The following is a 19,581-nucleotide window of genomic DNA, read 5'->3' as shown; positions in this document are numbered from 1 at the left end:
GGTAAAGTAAGCAGGGTGAAGAGGGAACCAGGGGTAGAGAGAGGGATCGAATAGGGAGTCTGGGGAGAAGCCGGTGGTAGCCGTAGAGGTGCTTCTCTCTCCGCTCGGTGGAGTCGGCAGAGTCCACGATCCGACACGAGAGAGAGAGACCGGAGCTAGCCGGTAGGGACCCGGACTCAGAGTAGGACCCTTAGCCCCTGGGAGTTGTGTACCCTGCTGTGTGTTATTGATAAGCTTTAATAAACCCTGGCGAAAGCCCTTAACTTACCTGCGTCTACGAGAACGTCCGTCGGAACTTCTCTACACATATCTAGACGTTTGTTAAGAGACAACAACAAAAATAGACGAGACTGCACATAAGGCCCTTGTGTAATTTACCGTTACAAAAAAAAAATCCGGTTTCTTTACTAATCATCTACATTTTTGTAGCACGTGATTTTAAGCTGTTGCCATGACAACTATTTAAAGTGATTACCACGACAACCAATTGGACGCCATCTGTCATTCATAAGAGTGTGTTGGATGCGCAACAAAAACAATTTAAAAAATGGGTGTGATCAAAGTTGGGTTTTGAATGCCCACGGGTGAAGAACTATGCTCTCTTGATCTTCCGTTTTAGACGTCACAACACCACCTGGACATCTGTGACTATTCGTCATCTGCAAAAAAAGAGCTTTCTAGCTCATCGTATTCCTGCGGTATGAATAAATATTGATTCGGAATCAGTTGTTTAGAACAAGCGCCTCTTAGCCCGCTGCTGTGTCGGTGTGGCACAGATACCTTGCAGGACAAAATGTGATGCATGGTGAAGAGGTGACCCACGAAGTCCCAAAGTGCCCACGGTGGTGAGATGTTAACTACCTCGTATGGTTCACAGGAGGCCGTGAGTTCGATCCCGATCCTGACTCCTGTATATTTGGAGTGTGCGTGTTTCTCTATGCCAATGTTCGTGCGAATTTTTGCTCCGGGTACTCCGGTTTTTTCCCGTTAATCAAACAAATCTTCATTTTTCTTTCGCACTATTTCGTGCAAAGGATACCCATCCACGTTTAGAAACACGCGTTTAGAGTATTTGGGCTGCGATACATTCCCACGTGATGGGCCACTTCGTTGAGCTACATCACGTGGCTCAGTCGCTTCTGAAAAATAAAGGAGCTACGTCGCTTAGCCTGACTTTACCCGATTTAAAGCTTTCGTGACTGCAGGGATTCATCTTCTTGGTTCTTACGGTAAGAACCAAGAAGATGACTTTACCCGGTCAAGCAATTCCAAATATTTCCATTTCGTGAGCCGGCAGAACGAATGCGTTACATCGCCACCTCGTGGCGACTCTGGGGAACCGCACCGCCACTAACGCCCTTCGGAAACGCGCTCAGCTCAGTTGGACAGGTACGGGACCCCCAACCGCGGCGTGCCGACAACGACTCACATTGCGGCTGTGGTTGGCCCGGTTGTATCGCTCCACAACACAGCGGGGGCGGCGAGAATTTAAGAAACTTTTGTATCGTCGGTTTCGCACGCCACGCGCCGGTATCGAACCGGCGTCTTTCTGGGTCGCAAGGCGAGCGTGCGAATTGTGTTCGTTGACAACGGCGGCACCTTGCACGGAACGGGTGATGGGTGTCATTCATACAACATCAACTGCGTGCTGTCTTCGCATGCATACAGTATTATGTGTTTAGTCCATCGGCCTTTTGCCTTTCAGACGATGGTTATTATCAAGCAGCAGAGTTTTTGATTCATTAAAAAAAATGTTGCTCGATTTTATCGGGCTGGAAAGCTGAAATACTGATTAGAATGAATGTTGTATGTATAGGTATTGGGCGGGTTATGACTATGAGATTACCATCCGGCAAATAAATAATAAAACACTTGGTCATGAACTTTTACTAATATAACCTGATGCTGTATTACTTCTGTGTCTAAATTAACAACGCATCTGAGCTAACTAGTTAAATATTTGGCCTTCTTGGTTTTGAAATTGGTAACTTCCGCACAATGTATACAAAATACAAAAACACACGTTTAAAGTCGATATATGTATACCTTTATTCACAAGTACAGTTTTTCTACACTATTTCCCTATGTAATGCTAGCTGCATTCACTTGGTCAGTTGGGTCAGTAGTCAAAGGCTAAAAACAGCATTTAAGAAAGGTTACGATTGCATCGAATGCAGTAGAGATATTTGTTAATGTACTGAGTAAATACAGATATGACTGGAACCAAAACACATGCATGCTCTTATAAATGAAATACATAGAACAATGCCCAAGCAAACTTGCCAGTTAAGCACATCAGCAAAATTGAAAACAATTTAAACGACATTGGAGAGATTTTATTCAATAAAGCATTCATGCAAAAATATAGTCCGATTAAGTACTTTAATTTTAAAACATCTGCTTTAAATGAGAAACAAAATTCCTGCATGCATCCCCTAAAACCATTTTGTACAAAATATATCAAATAATAAATTGAAGCTTTTGGTTGCAAAAGCGCCTAAATATGCGCAAGCCAATGGTGTCAGTCACTTTTATCTGTGCACTTGCGTTTTCCAGTTTCAATTAAAACATTGCAAGGATCTAATTCATAACCGTATGTAACGTACTGTATACACACGCTTCTGTAAAATTCATTTAGATGTACCTTACTCCACCGTAAATTAATAAAACTCCTTAACAGTTATTTTAGAATCACGCTGGTGAAAGCTCAGCATCTGCCCATCTTATATACGACGAAGCGTTCACAGCCACCGCAGTGGAACTTACAACGTGAGATTGCACCCAGGTGGTGCCTGACAATTGTTCAACCGTCTTGAAATTTCCACTTGGAAATTCAGAGTCCGTTCGATCACACCCTGAAGCCCCATTGGTTGCCGATTCACTGGCCGATTGCAACAAACGGGCACCTTTACGGTACGCATCTGTGACCATCTCTCAATTAAGCGACGCTTAAGTGGCCGTTATATTTATGCAGAAAGTGAATTGGAAAACATGCGATGGAGTAAATTGCCTGCTTAAACCTGAGCCAAAAACACAACCGTATTTTATTCATTACAACTTTAATAATGTTATTTGTTAAAGCCCAATCGATGTTTGGGGCATTTGGGCCTTGTGTTCAGCAACCATGAAATATATATATTTTAAAACATGTCCATGCTATGAGTGAATTGACCTTTATTTTATACACTTGTATTGAATTGACATTGGCAACTGTTTAGCTTTTTATATACTTTATATAAAATCATTATACCACCACCGTGAGCACCCAGCTCAGGCAAGTGAATTCCGTGTGGGGTAGTGAGGGTGTAGTGTAAAAAAATAGAAATGTGGGTGAAGACTTCCAAAAGCTTGTACGTATCTCGTAATATATTGACCAACGTTTATACCATTCAGGTAAAAACATTTTAAGTGTGCATGGAAAAGTATGAGATGCGCATTTTGCATTTACACCTTGCATTCAAGTGGAGGTGGTATAATTCAGGCAATAGCTTCATCAAGAAAATGTGTTTAGAACAATTTTTGAGTTCAGCATCATTGGTCTTAAAAATACTGACTAAATTGATATAGGTTTGCGCTTTGCCTCCATGCACATACATTGAGAAAGCGTTGTTGTTTTAAAGAAATTAATGAACATACAAACTGCAAAATGGATCGCCATTTATGAATAACATAATTTAAGCATTTCATATTAATATTGCTATTTATGGTGGTATTTGGAATCCGCAAGTAAAATATTTAATGCTATAATTTCCCTTTTCCATACTGACTTATGTATAGCTTAATTTATACCGTAGAAACAGGAACATACCTATTTTACCATTTAATACGGTTTTACTAATGTTACAAAAAGTTATAATGGGAGTAAATGCTGTTTAATTACAAATGCACCCTAACCAATATGGGTCTTATCTTCCATGACAAACATGTCACGTGATAAACCACTATGGCCAGCAATCATTTCCCTCTCATTAAAAAAGAATCATCCTAAAATAATGTGCTCTCTTTTTAATGTAACCGTTGACAGCAATGAGATCGCACACACTAACATCATGGTCAACACAAAACCTGGAGCCTCAGTCTCTCTCGGGTGACTGAACCTTTAAGTGCATTGCAACTAGTATCTCCGCTGTGTGTAGCTCCCAGAACTGAAGCCTCCAGAGCCCATGCCGCTGTAGCTCATGCTGCTGTACGACGCTGAACTGTAACCAGAGGAGCCGATGCCTCCAAAGCTTGAGCCCGAGCCCGATCCCAGATCTATGCTGCCTCGCCTCGAGCCTTGCCTTGAACTTGCTTTGGAGCTGGTCAGGGAGCCGTACGCTGAACCCAACCCACCGCTTGAAGAGATGACCCCACTGGCCTCCAGGAGCCTTATCCCATTATCTGCATCCACCATGGACCGGTCCAGGGCGTCCTTGTAGGACATCCTTGCTCTGGTCTTGGGGCAAGTGAGATACTTGAAGTGAGTGGCCACATCGCGTAGCTTCTTGATGTTCGACTGATCGACGAGACCTTTGGGCAGTGCCTCCTCCAGTGTCAGACGCTTGGGGTTGCCTGGCTCCACCATACCACCGGTTAGATACTGAGCCTCCAGGTAGCGACGCCCAGACTCGTACGTCAGCAAGCCCTTATTCATCGCTGGTAAAATGCCAAGCTTGGCCTTGGTGATGGGGTCTTCAAACCCAATGAATGCCTTTTCTGATGCTGAGATCATGTTACCTATGCGACTATCAATGAGACCCTCTGTTACAGCCTCTTTGATGGTATAACGCTTTCCAGAAAATGGATCCAAGATGCCCCCTGTGCAAGCCTGTGCCTCAACGAGTCTCTGGCCTGTGAAATTGTCCACTAGCTTCCTGCGCATGGCCTCTGCGACTGAGATCTTCTCGAGCTTCTGTGTATCTAGGATCCCACCAATGGCTGACGATTCTTCTGTAGGGTCACTCCAAATGCTGTCAGTGCTGTCAGGGCTGAGCAACGGACTCATTGGAAATGAAGATGACTTTGACTGAATGCTGCTCGTGCTCTTGGAGCTCTGAATGCCGGTCAGGAGGTCACCAAAGTCTGTGATAGAAAGCTGACCTGAACGATACATCTCTATGGCTGACGGATCTAAGCTACCTTTAGCGATAGCTTCTTCCACGCTATACTGTCGCCCTGATCGTCTGTCAACGAGAACGGAAGTAACAACACCATCGCTGCCGGTGGTAATAATCTCTTCCCATTCACACTCTTGTCCAGAGAGCTGCACGTAGGTTTCATGGTCAATTAAGCCTTTACGATAGGCTTCAGAAACTGTCAGCTCCCTGTTTGTGTCGGGATCAATGATAATAACTCTGCGCTTTCTCACTGAAGACTTTGAAGACATCTTCCGCTCCTTCTTCTTTTCTTTGAGTGGGAGCAGGCAAAGACCAGTGTCTGCGTCAGTGATACACCGCTGCATCAGGTCCAGGTAGGTAAGATTCTCTTCGGTGTTTGGGTCAAAGAAGCCTTTGGTGTCATCACTTGGGTCAAGCAGGATTTGGTTCATTTCTTTATCAAACAGTCCTCTCTTGTAAGCAACCTCCACAGGGAGCCGGTGGCTGGCTTGAGGATCAATGATGCCTCCAGTAGCAATCTGTGCTTCCAGGAGACGGATGCCATGGTCTTTGAGAATGAGGCCTTTTTTCATTGCTTGGAAAAGTGAGATGGTCTTCCCTGAGTAAGGGTCTTTGTAGCCAGTCACTGCTCTCTCCGCCGACAAAAGCTTGTCGCGGTACTCTTGACCGACCAGAGCCTTCTGTGCTGCCTCATCCACGGATAACTTCAGGTTTCGCACAGGATCGACTATGAAGCCTGTAGCTGCTTGAGCTTCCAACAATACCAGCCCTGTGCCAGGCCTGAGCAGCCCCCTCTTGATTGCACTGTAAATTGAGAGTTTTTCCTTTGTTGCCTCGACGTAGAGCCCAGCAATGCCGATGAAACCGTCAAGGTAGTTCCGGATGGAATGGGAAACCTCCTCAACTGACGTCGTACCAGATTCGAGTTCATTTGCAGTTTTTTGAGTGATGAGGCCAGAGTTCATTAGCTCCTGCAGCGTCACTTTGCGACGCAGTCCGTCAAAGCTAAATGATGTGATCCTGGTTATGATCTCAATGACAATGATGATTATGCGTTTGATGGTCACTTTTCCGGTTCGGTACTGCGAAATTAGCTCATTTCTCTTATTCTCATTGATCAAACTTGTGTTGTATAACACCTCCCACACTGACATTTGCTTGCCAGAAAATTGTCCACAAGGAATTTCCATCATAGCATTTTTGAATTCCTTTTGTGTTTCTATCTCAGAATACATGTATGTTGTCTCTATGGTGGTGGAACCTCTGCTGGTTCCATTTGTTTTGGCTTTATCCACTTCGATTTCCCCATTGGTTTGGGTTGCGTTCGTCTTTTCTATCAACGCTTGCATCTCAATCTTCTTCTGCTCTTCAATTCTCTGCAGCTCAATCCTCCTCTGCTCCTCAAGCCTCTGGATCTCAAGCTTCCTCTCCTGCTCCAGCTTCTCCAGCTCCAGCTTCTTCTGCTCGTTCTGCCTCTTAGTCTCTTCCTCCAGACTCTTGAGCTTCTTGAGGAGCTCCTTGTTCTCTTGCTCGGCGCGTTTCTTCTCCTCGTCCGACCTGGTCTTCTCCAGGTCCAAGGCCTCGCGCTGACGCCGTTGGAACTCGTCCTCGTACAGCTTCTGCTTGCGGAGGGTCTCCTCCATCTGAGCTCGCAGGCGAGCGTTCTCCTCCTCTTGCTGCTTGCGCATGCGGGCCTCGGCCTCAAGCTGCGTCCTGGCCTTGCCTAGCTCCGTCTCCAAGGTCCTCTCCAGCCGCGCCTTCTCCTCATCAAGGATCCGCTGCTTCTGCAGCATGGACTCTCGCTCTCGCTGGTACTTCACGCTGTCCTCCTTCAGCTGCTTCTGCATAATCTCAATCTTGTGCGTGATTTCCGTCTCCTCTCTCTTCACCGTCTGCGCGCGGGGGCAAAAGGGAGCGAGTTTAGTTTGGGGAAAATGTGGTTATGTTTTCGACTGCTCAGCGTGTTAGTCGGACGGCATTGAGCAGAAAAATGTTGTACAGTAAGATAGGGAATTGAATAATTGATACGTGGAAATTAATATGTGTTGTTTAAAAATAAATCAATGAAATAGAAACTACTGTGTTAATGCAGTGCAGTCTTTTCGTTAATTATACTGGCTAGTTTGGGATCAGGCACAGCACTTGTAAAAAACACTTAATATTCATAAACGTTATTAATGAGCAAATCTATGAATAGTAACCAAACGTGTAAAGCAAATTAATATTCGTATGACTGAAGATGATAATAATTTAAAATGTGAATAAGATATTTAATTTAAAAAAACTCTTTTTGTACATGCTAATTCTTGCAACTCAAAGTTTAATGTTTCTAAACATTTGTTTTGATAGTGGATAAAACTCGCTCAGTGCCAGTGCCTGCATATCAGAATCCGTACAGCGTGACCACAAACGTTACAACAGCAATAAGCGCATTAGCATTTAGCGATGTTGTGATCAATGGCTTCCAACGCATTTGCCGAGCTTGTGGCGTGATGGGAGGGGAGGTCGGGTGCAGCAGTCGCAGCTTCAAGCACAAACATAAGAGAACTCCTCTTATCTGTTTTCCCTATTATCCACAATTCCTGTTATATACAGGAGCCGTTGGGTCTACGGACACTTTTATTATCATAATCAGCCCTATTCTTCCAATTCTAATTATCGACGATTATCTGCGGATAGTGGCGTAATCGGTTACGCAATATTGAGCTGGGATCCGCAATTTCGAAGGGTGCTGCTGTGGCGAGATATGAACTACCTCGCCTGGTATACACAAGGTTGTGGGTTCAATCCAAACCCTGACGTCTATGTATTTGAAGTTTGCATGTTCTCCCCGTGGTCATGTGGATTTTTCCCCGGGTCCTCCGGTTTTTCCCTCCACATTTATAAACATGCATTTAGAGAATTTGGCTGCTATAAATGTCCACGTGATAAGCCACTTCGTTGAGCTATTATTTGTTGCCATGCTGCTTCTGACAAAGAGCTACATTGGTCAGTGGGCCTTACCTGGTAAAATATAAAAAACTGTTAGTTTAATAGAACTCTCACATTTTTGTGGATAAGAGGAGTTCTCCTGTCCATACCTCACTTCTTCTGAAGAGGATAGGGCTACTCTTATATAGAAGAAGAAGAAGAAGTGTGCAAGAATCACAACTTCAGTAATTTAAAAAACACACAGCGTCATGCGCCGTTTGCAGCAGTGCCAACACCCAGGAGTCTGCGGGGAAAGCTGAAACTGGGCGGCAACATTCGAAACGCATGACACCAAACCGTTGGGCACATTTCACCTGCGGCGACTCCTCAATTCTCAGTAACTAAAGTCAAGAAAACGGGAAGAGGGAAGAAAGTGCAAGGTGCAACAGTGAAGTGAAAACCAGGAAGAAGAAAAGGCAACGGACAGGACTAAAAACGACACCACTTGATTTCAGGTCAGACACGTTTCAGAATAGAGAACTGTAAATTATGGCCATTTGAGGCTTTTTTATGAACACGTGCCGGTAACGTTAGATGTTTAGGATGATGGCATTTCGCATTTTAACACTACCTGCGTACGCTCAGGCCCTCTGCATTTCTGTGAAGATTCTCAAAGCAACATTTGTTTAAAAAGCCAACATAATCCATACGGTATTTATAAATGGACGTACACGGAGTTGTCATTACGTTTATAAAAATTTTATAGTTTTAACAAATTGATTAAAAAAAAGCTCCTCATCCACTATTTACAATGGGTAGAGCAGTGGCATGGTAGGACCAGTGCACACTGAACCCAGCCAACTGAGTTCAATCCGACCAAGCGCTGGATTTAACTCTTCACCAACATTCCCCAACAACCCCCATGACCCACATGGTGTTTGGAGTCCTTTATGGTAATACTTTCAACGCATAACGTGCCACCGCTGCACGGTATTCGCTCGCTCTCGTCGAGTGAGAGAGAGAGAGAGAACGGCTCAGAGGCGCAAGGAGAGACTCCAGACGAGCCGGTGCCAACAATTGCCCAAGCTCTGTGGACCTCTACTTGGTTCTTTCGGTAAAATCACGTAGAAGGGAAATAATAAAATAATAAAAATAAAACATAATAAAATACAATTCTCACGACGTTTCGGCCGCAACGCAAGCAGCCGTACTCAGGTGAAGAACAGGTCTGTCGGAAAGACAGCATCTGCTTGCGTTGTGGCCGAAACGTCGTGAGAATTATTTTATTATGTTTTATTTTTTATTATTTTATTATTTCCCTTCTACGTGACTTTACCGAAAGAACCAAGAAGATGAATCCCTGCAGTCACAAATGCTTTAAATCGAAACTCTGTGGACCTCTTTAATATTGTGTTATCGGTATTAGAAGCATTAAAAGAGAACTCACATGTGCTAAGGGGTAAACACCGTCTCGCATAAAAACGGAACACATGGAGTCTCAGCTTAACTCTGACTTTCTCCTGGAAAACCATAGTATTGCCCTTTGTATCCAACAAGCTTCGCAAGAGGGCATCGTGATTATTTTTGGGAAAATATTGAAAATAGCTACTATGTTATTCTGAACTTACCAAAAAATGCATTGTCTTTGGGAAACTTGCCTATGTATTGTTAATAGACGTTAACGGGGGTGTTACTGTATATTCAACAAATGTTGCTTCATAATCTCTGATTAGAAAAAACAAGTCATTGGCAACACGAGGAATGCGTTTGCTTTGTGTCAGGCTTGCCAGTTAAAAATCCCCGAAGAGTGCACGTGAACACATTGTTTCAACGCAGGTAGTTTAAAATTGAAAGATGAACATTGCGTGCGTATCTGACCTAAAAACAAGTAGGCACACCAACAGAGATTTGACTTTGCCACATCCTGTGCGACTTTAGTAAAATTCAGTATTTTGTGTTGCTTACCCTGTACATTGTGCCCACTCACTTTTGAACCACAGTGTGCCTGGCACTGATTGATAACACTGGTCAACACACTTTTTCTGGCATAAGGTATTCCAACGGTTTTAAGGTAATTTTGGGGTGCTGATTCCAAATCTGGCATCAGTTTTTGTCCATCACATCAGGTTTTTGAGATATCAAATATTGCATTTTCAATAAAAACTGCAGAATAAAAATATTAAATAAATGTGGATATCTGCATAAAATGGTATTATAAACACACTATCCTAAAAATACAGCACCATATTTTAACACTAAAGCAGTCACTGACTCGCAACAACCTGCAATCATAAGTGACAGAGTTAATTTCGGGTAAAATCCATGAAAATATGGTATGCCGATAGCATAAAATGAGATGTGATAGAGCAAATCTGAGATCAGATTTAGAATAAGCACCCTGAAATTAGTCTAAAACAGCTGCAAACGTCCAGGCCAGAAAAACATTTTTTTTTTGTTGACCAGTGTAATCACAGACTTAAAAAAAAAGGTCCCATAGATATAACTGCGCAACTTGAGCTATTACTGTACTATATTCTTGGTTCTTTCGGTAAAGTCACGTAGAAGGGAAATAATAAAATAAAATAAATATTAAACAATAAAAATTCTCACGACGTTTCGACTGCAACACAAGCAATCATCGTGACTTTACTGAAAGAACCAAGAATATGAATCCCTGCAGTCACGAAAGCTTTAAATCAACATTTATTACTGGACTGTTCGCCTGTTGACGTTCTCTGGTCTAACACTGGAGAGACAAGGCCATCATGAAGGCCGCCTCTGGTGTAGTTTAAAAGACAATTGCATATATGATCAGAGCACGTTTTCTTTGCAACTTTTGCCACAAGTGCGTGTAGCTAATGCAGACTCAATGCCTTGCAATCGGGTTATCTATTTGGTGTTTGTACATCTTAACACATCCTGCTTCATTGTCAGAAAGGGCGAAGCCTGTTCTTATTTTTCAATCATTTTGATACTGGCAAAAAGGTCCCATAGACTAAAAAACGTTTTACCATCCGATTAAATTGTCAAATGTTCAACTTGTAAAATGTAAGCATGTCTATATTTTTTTCATTCGAATACGTGAGCTGTTTTCAGAAATTCAAGCCATTATTGCACGCGTGACGCTCGTTTGTTTTCTCCATTCAACTTGGATAAAAACAAATCCATGCTGTAGCCGCAAGCAGGTGCAACAATGAACGTCGTGTTTCTCATCGATGTTGGAGGCAAACTCTAAAGTACCGTATTTTAGAGCCCGTTGAAAATTGGCTCACTACTTCAACGTATAGTGACATCTGTGTTGTGATATACAGAACGCCACATCACTGTATAAACAAAGACTGCGTGTTTTAAATGTGAGCCGATTAAAATCTTTTCTTTCACCCCAAACATTGGCCATGTCTGCCTTGAGTCGGGATGCGAGTACCTCTACTGTGAGCTTCTGCTTCGAAACCTCATCCAGCAACCTCTGATTCTCCGCATATCTTTCCTCGGCCACACGATTTGCTCCGACAGCCTCCATCCTCAGTGCCTCCCACTTCGTCTCGTCCTCCTGAACCCGCCTCCTTTGCCGTTCCAGTTCCAACTCCGTGTCCCTCTTCAACCCCATCGCCTCCTCGTACGCCCTCTGCGCAGCATCTCTCTGAGCCCCCAGCTCCTTCAGCTGGCTGTCCGTGCGGTGCAGCTTGGCCTCCATCTCCTGCTGCCACTGCAGTCGATTGGAGGCCTCCTGCCCAACGGCGCTCTTCTGCCGGCGCTCCGCATCCCTCGCACCCTCCTGTAGCCTGGCAACCTCCTGCTCCAGCTCTCCGCACTTGCGCGCTCCCTCTCTCTCGGCTACTTGCCTCGCCTTCATTTCCACCTCCACTCTCTGGGCCTGCACCTTCAGTTGGTCTATTAATGTATTCTGCTTGGCAGCGTCCGTGGCCATTGTGGCCTTTTCCAATTCTGCCTTCTCCGCTTTATTTTTTAGCTCCACCATCGTCTTTTCTGTTTGTGCCTTTGTCTTCTCAAGGATCTCTAATTTACATGTGACCATCTTGAGTTCTTGGGCTAAGGTTTCTTTTTCCTCGAGCCCATATTTCAACTCTAAGTCCTTCCTCTCTAAATTCTGCTTCAAGTTCGCTTCTTGTTTTAGAGCCTGCTGTTGTGCTTCCAGCTTTACCCTCATAAGTTCTTGATCGTGATCTAACTTAAGCTTATCCAACTTCACCGTGGTTTCATCTCTTAGCCTGACAGCCTCTTGTTCCGTCTTGCCTTTCTCCTGATTCAGTAGCAGTGCTTGCTGCAAGCGAGCGGTCAAGGAATCGATCTGTTCTGTGTGCAATTTGCATTTTCTGTCACATTCAGCCTTTTCCTTAAGTGTGCCCTCGATTTGCATCTTCGTTTCCAAGACAGTCTTCTCCAGTCCTCTCTTAAAATCTGCGGTCATTTCCAGTTGCTCTTTGAGCGTCGATATCATCCTGTCGTCGGCTTCCTTCTGACGCGTGTGCTTCTCAATGGATGTTCTCATGATCTTCTCCTCCACTGCTTTCGTTTGCCTAGCAGTGGCGTCTTGCTGCATGGATTTAGTGGCGGAAGACCACTGCTCCTCGATCTGATTCTTCTGTCGGAGAAGTTCCTCGGCCTGCTGCCTCTGCCGTTGCACCTCCTGCTCTGCGTCCCTCAAACACTTCTTCAGCTCCGCCTCGACCTTCTGATTCCGCGCTGACATTTCGCGGACCTGTGACTCCAGTTTCACGCGTGCAGCCTCCTCCGATTTTGATTTAACCCTCAGCCCTTCAAGAGTCTTCTCGGTGGCCAACTTTTCTTGCTGCGCTTTAGTCAAGGCGGCATTCATTTCATTAACTTGTTGACTGATGAGGCCCTTCTGCTTTTCCTGATCTTCTAGCTGTGTCTTGAGGCGGCCAAATTCTTGATCTGACATTGCTTTTTGCTTCCTGGCTTCGGTTTCATTCACCCGGCACAGCTGAGCCTCCTGTTCCTTGAACTCGGTGTGCATTCTCACCTGCTGCTATTTTATGAAATGGAATACGTTGCACATTACAATCATTCTTGCATTTAAGCTCTGACAACACTTTGTTTTATTCTGAAATCGACACAGCAGCAGCCTGGCAATAACCTTTGCAATGTTTTGCAAAGGTGGTTGATATTGATCTGATAAGCGAATAGCTTAGTGTTCTTCACTCATTTTCAGGGGGTGGAGGGGGGGGCACTTTCACCGATAAGACATCAGTGTGAGATGCCGCCATACATTTGCAACCACTGGATTTGACAGCATTATGATGGGTGGGGGTGTTGTCACACGTGTTGTCACACGTGTGACAACACGTGTTGTCTATTTGTCGGTGGGCCACACGTAAGTGGGCCGCACTAAAGGCCACCAGGGGCCGCAAGTGGCCCACAGGCCTTGCGAATGAAGAATGCCGCTGTAGCCGATGCCGACAAGGGCGGGTTATAGCAGATGCTTGTCTTTCGAGCAAAATGCCCCCCTCTTCACATGCAGATCACATCGACAAATCGCTTGCCGAAGCCAACACGGATCCTGCACTTACGGAAGCAAGAGAAATGGATCCACTGGAAAAGTGCTTCAAGTCACCTTTCAAGCAGATGCCTCCCGCAAACACACTTTGCGGTTAAGTTCAGCCCCCAGGTTGGAAGGTGTTAAAAGTCACACGGTTGAACAAGTTGGTGTTCCTGCGTTACAACTTGTCTCTTTTTGGCGTCAAAAAGAATGTAATTTCAATGAATGTTTCTGCGCGTAGAGAACATTTGCTGCGTACTGTTTATAAGGTACACATATAAATTACATTGTCTATGACAAGGAACCAGTTTGGAAGCCAAAGTATGGTACAGCATTTAAAAGGGTTAAAAAGATAAACCATTCTGAATTGTATGAGATATTAAACCATGCAATGTGCAAAACATGTGGCAATGTTCTGAGCTGTGCAACGTACTGTGATAATATAATGCCAATAAGATTTTCAGGAATACAGAATTTATAAAGCACGGCAGACGCAAGTGCCATCGATCAAATTTTCGTACACGTACTTTACCATTTTCGCCAATAACACTGCGGCCTTAAAATGCTAAAAATTTATACAACAAGCGACGTTTTGGGCAATCATCCTTCATAGCACGTAAACTAAGACAGGTGAGCCCCCGAAACATCGCCAATTGAATATTTTTTCTTAATTTTAAACGCAGTGCTATTGACAACCCTATTTTTTTTTATTATTATTTGTGCTTGTGCATTCCTGCCAGTGCAGCATCACCAAATAGTTTGTTTAAAATCGCCATGAAAGAATGGGAAACCTGACCACTGTATTACTGCTGGTTTTCGCCAACACGCTCTGTAAATGTGCACAGGTCAGATTTGCGCCCTGCGTATTACAGAGTGCTCTCGCGGTATAAGTAAGTGAGTACGGCGTTCGGATTTCAGAATGTGGCAAAGGTGGGGAAATAGGGAAGGCAAAGAACCACGAAAGAAGTTCCCAACAAGTGCAAAAACAAAGCCACAACAGAAGACAACATACGTTCAGTATATAATATTGCATGTGCGCTATTACGCTCGAATGTCGTGAATATAGCGCTAAAGTAATTGTCAGAATGGGATTTTGAAGGGTTCCCATATACTGAAATGCATCACTGTATGTGAATGCAAAGCTACAAGGGTTGGTGGATAAAATAGATCTGTGAAACTCCAAACCCTAATAGGTTGTACAGCAAACGGGTTTGTGAACCTGTTTGAATGTCATCCCTTTGTGTATAATTTAATCTCCTTAACATTGATTGAGCCAAACACCCGAATGTAGAACTTTGACGAAAACAAATCCCGAGATTGACTGAGTTTCTATCCTGGACAAATAAATGAAGTAATAATGCACTTCCATTACTACAAAAATATGATTACACAGATCTAAACTATAAACAAGACAACGTATCTTGTTCTTTTAATTTGGGTCCATCAATAATACAACTTTCAGGTGATAACAATTAATAAAGAGATTGATCTTGACAACAAATATGTAAATAGCATTGAAGGAGATGAGAGTGAGTGTAATATTAAAGACTAGGTCGATGGTGGTAGTGATGTTGGTGATCATTTTGGTGATGATGTTGACGATGGTGGTGGTGATGATGATGATGGTGGTGGTGATGGTAGTGATGTTGGTGATGATGATGATGGTGGTGATGTTGGTGATGATGATGGTGGTGATATTGGTGAGGATGATGATGGTGATGATGATGGTGGTGATAGTGGTGGTGATGTTGATGGTGGTGATGGTGATGCCAAGTCGTCCTACCTCGTGAGCCTCTGTATGGGCCTTCTCTGCCTCCTTCTTCAGCCTCTCCCTCTCACGCTCCAGCTCAGAAATCGTGGCCCTCAACCTCGATGCCTCGCTATCCGTCTGGGACTTCTGGACGTCCATCTTCTGCAGGAGCTGGATCTTCTCCTGGGCGTGCCGCTCGGCCGACACCCTCTTGGAGTTGATCTCGTCCATCTGCGACTTGAGGCTGATGGACTCTTCCTGGGCGCGCGCGCGCTCCTTCGTCAGCTCCGACACGAGCATCCGCAGCCGCTCCGCCTCGATGTTCACCTCGTGCTGCCTCTGCCTCTCCTGCTCCAGTGTGCGCTGGAACGTCTGGGTCTCCACCTCGAGCTTCTTCTGAATCTCCGTCCTGTCCTCCGACAGCTTCTTGGCCCTCTCCTGCGCCTGGTCGAACTGCCGCTGCACCGCCTGGGCCTCGGCGCGCAGCTGGCTGGCCTCCTGGATGGCCTGCAGCTTCTCGCGCGCCAGGCGCTCGGCGAGAGCCCTCTGCTGCGCCAGCTCCTCCTCCGCTTGCTTGCGGAGCCGCGCCGACTCGTCCGAGTTGGTGCGGAGCCGGCCGGCCTCTTCGGCGAGTTGCTTCATCTTGGCCGCCTCCTCCTCGAGCATCTTCTTCATGTTCTCGGAATCGTTGGCAGCGCGCTTGCGGTTGTCCATTTCATTCTGTGCCTTCAGCCGGAGCAGCTCCTCCATCTGGGCCTTGAGGCGAGCCAGCTCCTCTTCCACGAGGCCTTTCTGCCTGATCGCCTCCGCCACTTCACCTTTCATTCTCATCAGCTCCTCCTCCAGAATTGACTTTTGGTGGTCGCTGTCCTCCAGAATCGTCCGCAGACGAGTGAGCTCCTGTTCGGCCAACGACTTCTGTTTTTGCGTCTCCTCGGCGATGCGCCTTTGCCGCTCCGCCTCGGCCTCGGCCAAGGCCTTCAGGCGCAGCGCAGCCTCCTCGGCCTGAGTGCGCTTCCCCGCCTCGTGCTCCGCCTCACGCCTGTGCTTCTCTGCCTCCTCCTGGAGGCGGGCCTTCAGCTCGGCTTCTTGCTCCGCCCGAAGCTTAAGCACCAGAGCCTCCTCGGCCTGCTGCCGGATCATGCTGGCCTCCTTCTCGGCGGCGATCCGGGCCTTCTCCGCCTGCTCCGCCGCTTTGCGCGTGCGGTCGGCTTCCAGGCGAAGTTGCTCCACCGTCTTCTCCTCTCTCTGCCGGAGCTTCTTCATCTCGGCGTCCTTCTCGGCCAGAGCCGCCTGGCGTGCCATTTCCTCAGCGTTGATACGCGTCTGCGCCGCTTCATGCGCCAACTTCACCTGACGTGCTGCCTCATCTTCGGCCTTCTGTTTCAGCATCATCGCCTCATCCGCCTTCCTCTTGAGCTTCTCCAGCTCCTCCATGGCTGCCTTCCACTGCTGCGCAGCCTGCTGCTCGGCGATCGTCTTGCGGGACACTTCTTCCTGAGCCTCTTTCTTGCGCATAGTTTCATCCATCGCAATTTTTTTCTGCTTGTTCGCCTCTTCTTCGGCATTTTCCTTGAGCCGGGTTGTTTCATCAGCCATTATCTTCAGCCTCTTCAGCTCTCCTTCAAGGTCGAGCTTTCCCTTGGACGCCTTTTCAAACTCGATCTTCAAAATATGTATCTCTTCCTCTATCAATCGGCGTTGAATGATCGTCTCGTCCACTAAAGCCTTCTGGCGCTGCATTTCAAGGTCAGATTGCTGTCGGATTCTTGCCATTTCCTCCTCAATTGCTTGCTTCTGCTGGGTCGCCTGCTCTTGCAGCATCCGTCGCTGGTGAGCCTCTTCCTCAGCGAGCCGTTTCAGCCGCTCATTTTCCCTCTCGCGCTCCTTCAGGGTGATCTCAGCCTCTGCTTTGAGCTTGCTGGTCTCCTGGATGGCGTTCAGTTTCTCCTTGAGAATGCGCTCTGCTTCCGCCCGTTGGTGAGTTGCTTCCTCCTCTGCCAGATGTCGCTGGCGCATGGCTTCGTCAGCCATAGCCCTCAGACGAGCGGCCTCCTCTGCGAGCTCCTTCATCTTCAAAGCCTCTTCCTCCATTATTTTTTGCGTTTTCTCTTTCTCCTCTTTGGATTTCTTCTTGTTATCCTCCTCCGTTTTGTGCTTCAGCTTGATCAGCTCCTCCATCTGGGCCCGAACCTTCGCGAGCTCCTCTTCCAGCACCTTCTTTTGGCGGACTGCCTCAGCGACCTCTGCCTTGAGGCGCATCAGCTCTTCGTCCAGCAGGGACTTCTGCTGCTCCGAGTCGGCCATGATGGCGCGAAGGCGAATGAGCTCCTGCTCCGCCTGCAACTTTTGCTGCGACGTCTCCTCGGCGATGGCCTTCTGCCTCTCCAGCTCCTCCTCCGCCATGACCTTCTGGCGCAGGGTAGACTCCTGCGACTGGGTCCTCCTGGACGTTTCCCTCTCGGCCTCCGACTTCTGTTTCTCCGCCTCCTCTAGAGCCAGGCTCTTCTGCTGGGCCTGCTTCTCGGCCTGAAGCTTCAGACGCAGCGCCTCGTCGGCCTTCTGCCGCCACTTTTCCAACTCCATCTCGGCCGCCTGCCGAGCCCTCTCTGCTTCCTCCACCATCTTCTTGCGCCGCTGCGACTCCTCCTGCAGCGCCGTCATCATCGTGTGCTCCTGCTGGCGGCTCTGCTCCAGCTCGTTGACCTTCTCCACGAAGGACACCCTCCGCGCCTGGATCTCCACCTCGATGCTCTGCTGCGCCACCTCCTTCGCCAGGCGGATCTGCTTCTTGGCCTCCTCCTCCGCCTGATCTTTCTTCTTCTGGGCCTCCTCCGCCATCTTCTTCAGTCGCTCGACCTCGAGCAGGGCCTGCCTCTTCTGGTTGGCGGCCGTCTGCTCCGCCGCGACCTTCTTCTGGAGCTCCTCCTCGGCCAGCTTCTTCTTGCTCGCCTCCTCCTCGGCGAGTTTTCGGTAGCGCGCCGCCTCCTGCTCGGCGTGGTGCCTCTGCTTGGCCGCCTCCTCGGCCAGGGCCCGGAGGCGCGCCAGCTCGCCCTCCGCGTCGCCCTTCTGCCGCGCCGTCCTCTCGAACTCGACGCGGATGATGCGTATCTCCTCCTCGATCTGACGCCGCTGCGTGAGCACCTCTTCCACCAGGGTGGCCTGCCGGCGCACCTCCGACTCGGAGCGGTTCTTGAGCTCCACCATCTCCTGCTCGATGGCCTGTTTCTGGACCGCGGCCGCCTCGACGGTGTTCCGCCGCTTCTCCGCCTCCTCCTGGACGATGCGCCGCAGCTTGTCGGCCTCGCGCTCCGCCTGCACCTTTTCCTGCGCGTACACGTCCGACAGCTGCCGCTGGCGCTCCAGCTCCACCTGGATCTCCGTCAGCCTGAAGATGGCCGTGTCCACCTCGCGCTGGGTGTGCTCCGCCTGCTGCTGCGTGACCTTCTCCGAGCGCTTCTGCCCTTGCACGCGCACACGGACGGCGCTCGTTAAGAGAGGGGGCGCTATTGGGTGCGCATATGTACGTCGAACTTCTTTCGCGCCGTAGGTAGCCAACCGTGCTAATCGGAGGTGCGTGGTTAGCAATGGCCGAACAAGTGGTGCCAGAAACCGGCGACTGGGTTTTGCTCAACTATCGTGTAAGTGGGTTGCTCTCTGATGTTCTATTGGCTTGTGCCCACGTATCATTCATATGTATGTATGAATGTTTTACTTATTTCGCACCGTAAGTAGCCAACCATGCCCCGTGGTCCTCGTTTCACATGCTGAGAGCTTTTTCAACCAACTGATTCAGGTCTCAAGAAACTCCAAGTGCTTGGAGTGAAACATCGCATATGCTGCAAGCTGATTCAGTTCCTGAAGAGGCTCCGTGAGGTAAATAAATCAATTATAGCTTAAGGATAGGCTCCTTTGACACACAAGGGGAAGTGGAAAATCTACAATGCTCGTAAAATTAATTGAGACATATGCTATGAATACACACGTAGCATTATCCACCACCTAATGTTGTACCAAACTCAAAATGGGTGCATTTGTCATATATGCTCCAATGAGACAACAACAAACATTGAAAACAATACAAACGAGATGGTAAAAGGAAGACATTATTCTTGATTCCAATCACAGTCCTGAATTCCGCGACACGTCATTGACCTTCCGGGGCAGGTTTCATCGCGAGGTGCAACCACCCTGGGAGCCACTGGAGCTGTGCACTTTTAAACGTCGTTTGAAAACGAATTTCTTCATAACTGCTTTCAGTTATCTGGTCCAACACCATGTGAGACTAGGCTCTAAGAAAAGCT

At 47.1% G+C, this 19,581-nt stretch overlaps 1 protein-coding gene across 4 annotated transcripts in view; it reads right to left on the bottom strand.

Moving 5' to 3' along the window:
- Positions 1–2,024: 2,024 nt before the first annotated feature.
- PLEC (plectin) overlaps positions 2,025–19,581 on the bottom strand; it is a 175,788-nt gene continuing 158,231 nt past the window's right edge. For 3 of the 4 annotated variants that reach the window (XM_078604279.1, XM_078604280.1, XM_078604278.1), the window contains exons 33-35: positions 15,311–18,736; positions 11,431–13,017; positions 2,025–6,988 (exon numbers count right to left, since the gene is read on the bottom strand). In XM_078604279.1, coding sequence (XP_078460405.1) covers positions 4,115–6,988; positions 11,431–13,017; positions 15,311–18,736 — 7,887 coding nt within the window. In that variant the 3' untranslated portion in view covers positions 2,025–4,114. The remainder of the gene's footprint in view (positions 6,989–11,430; positions 13,018–15,310; positions 18,737–19,581) is intronic. The other variant, XM_078604281.1, reaches the window with a different exon arrangement.

Source organism: Lampetra planeri, chromosome 22 (genome assembly GCF_965212315.1).
Source record: "Lampetra planeri chromosome 22, kcLamPlan1.2.h2, whole genome shotgun sequence".
Lineage (NCBI taxonomy): Eukaryota > Metazoa > Chordata > Hyperoartia > Petromyzontiformes > Petromyzontidae > Lampetra > Lampetra planeri.
The sequence above is the reverse complement of the archived record's forward strand: the minus strand, read 5'-3'. Positions and strand labels throughout refer to the sequence as shown.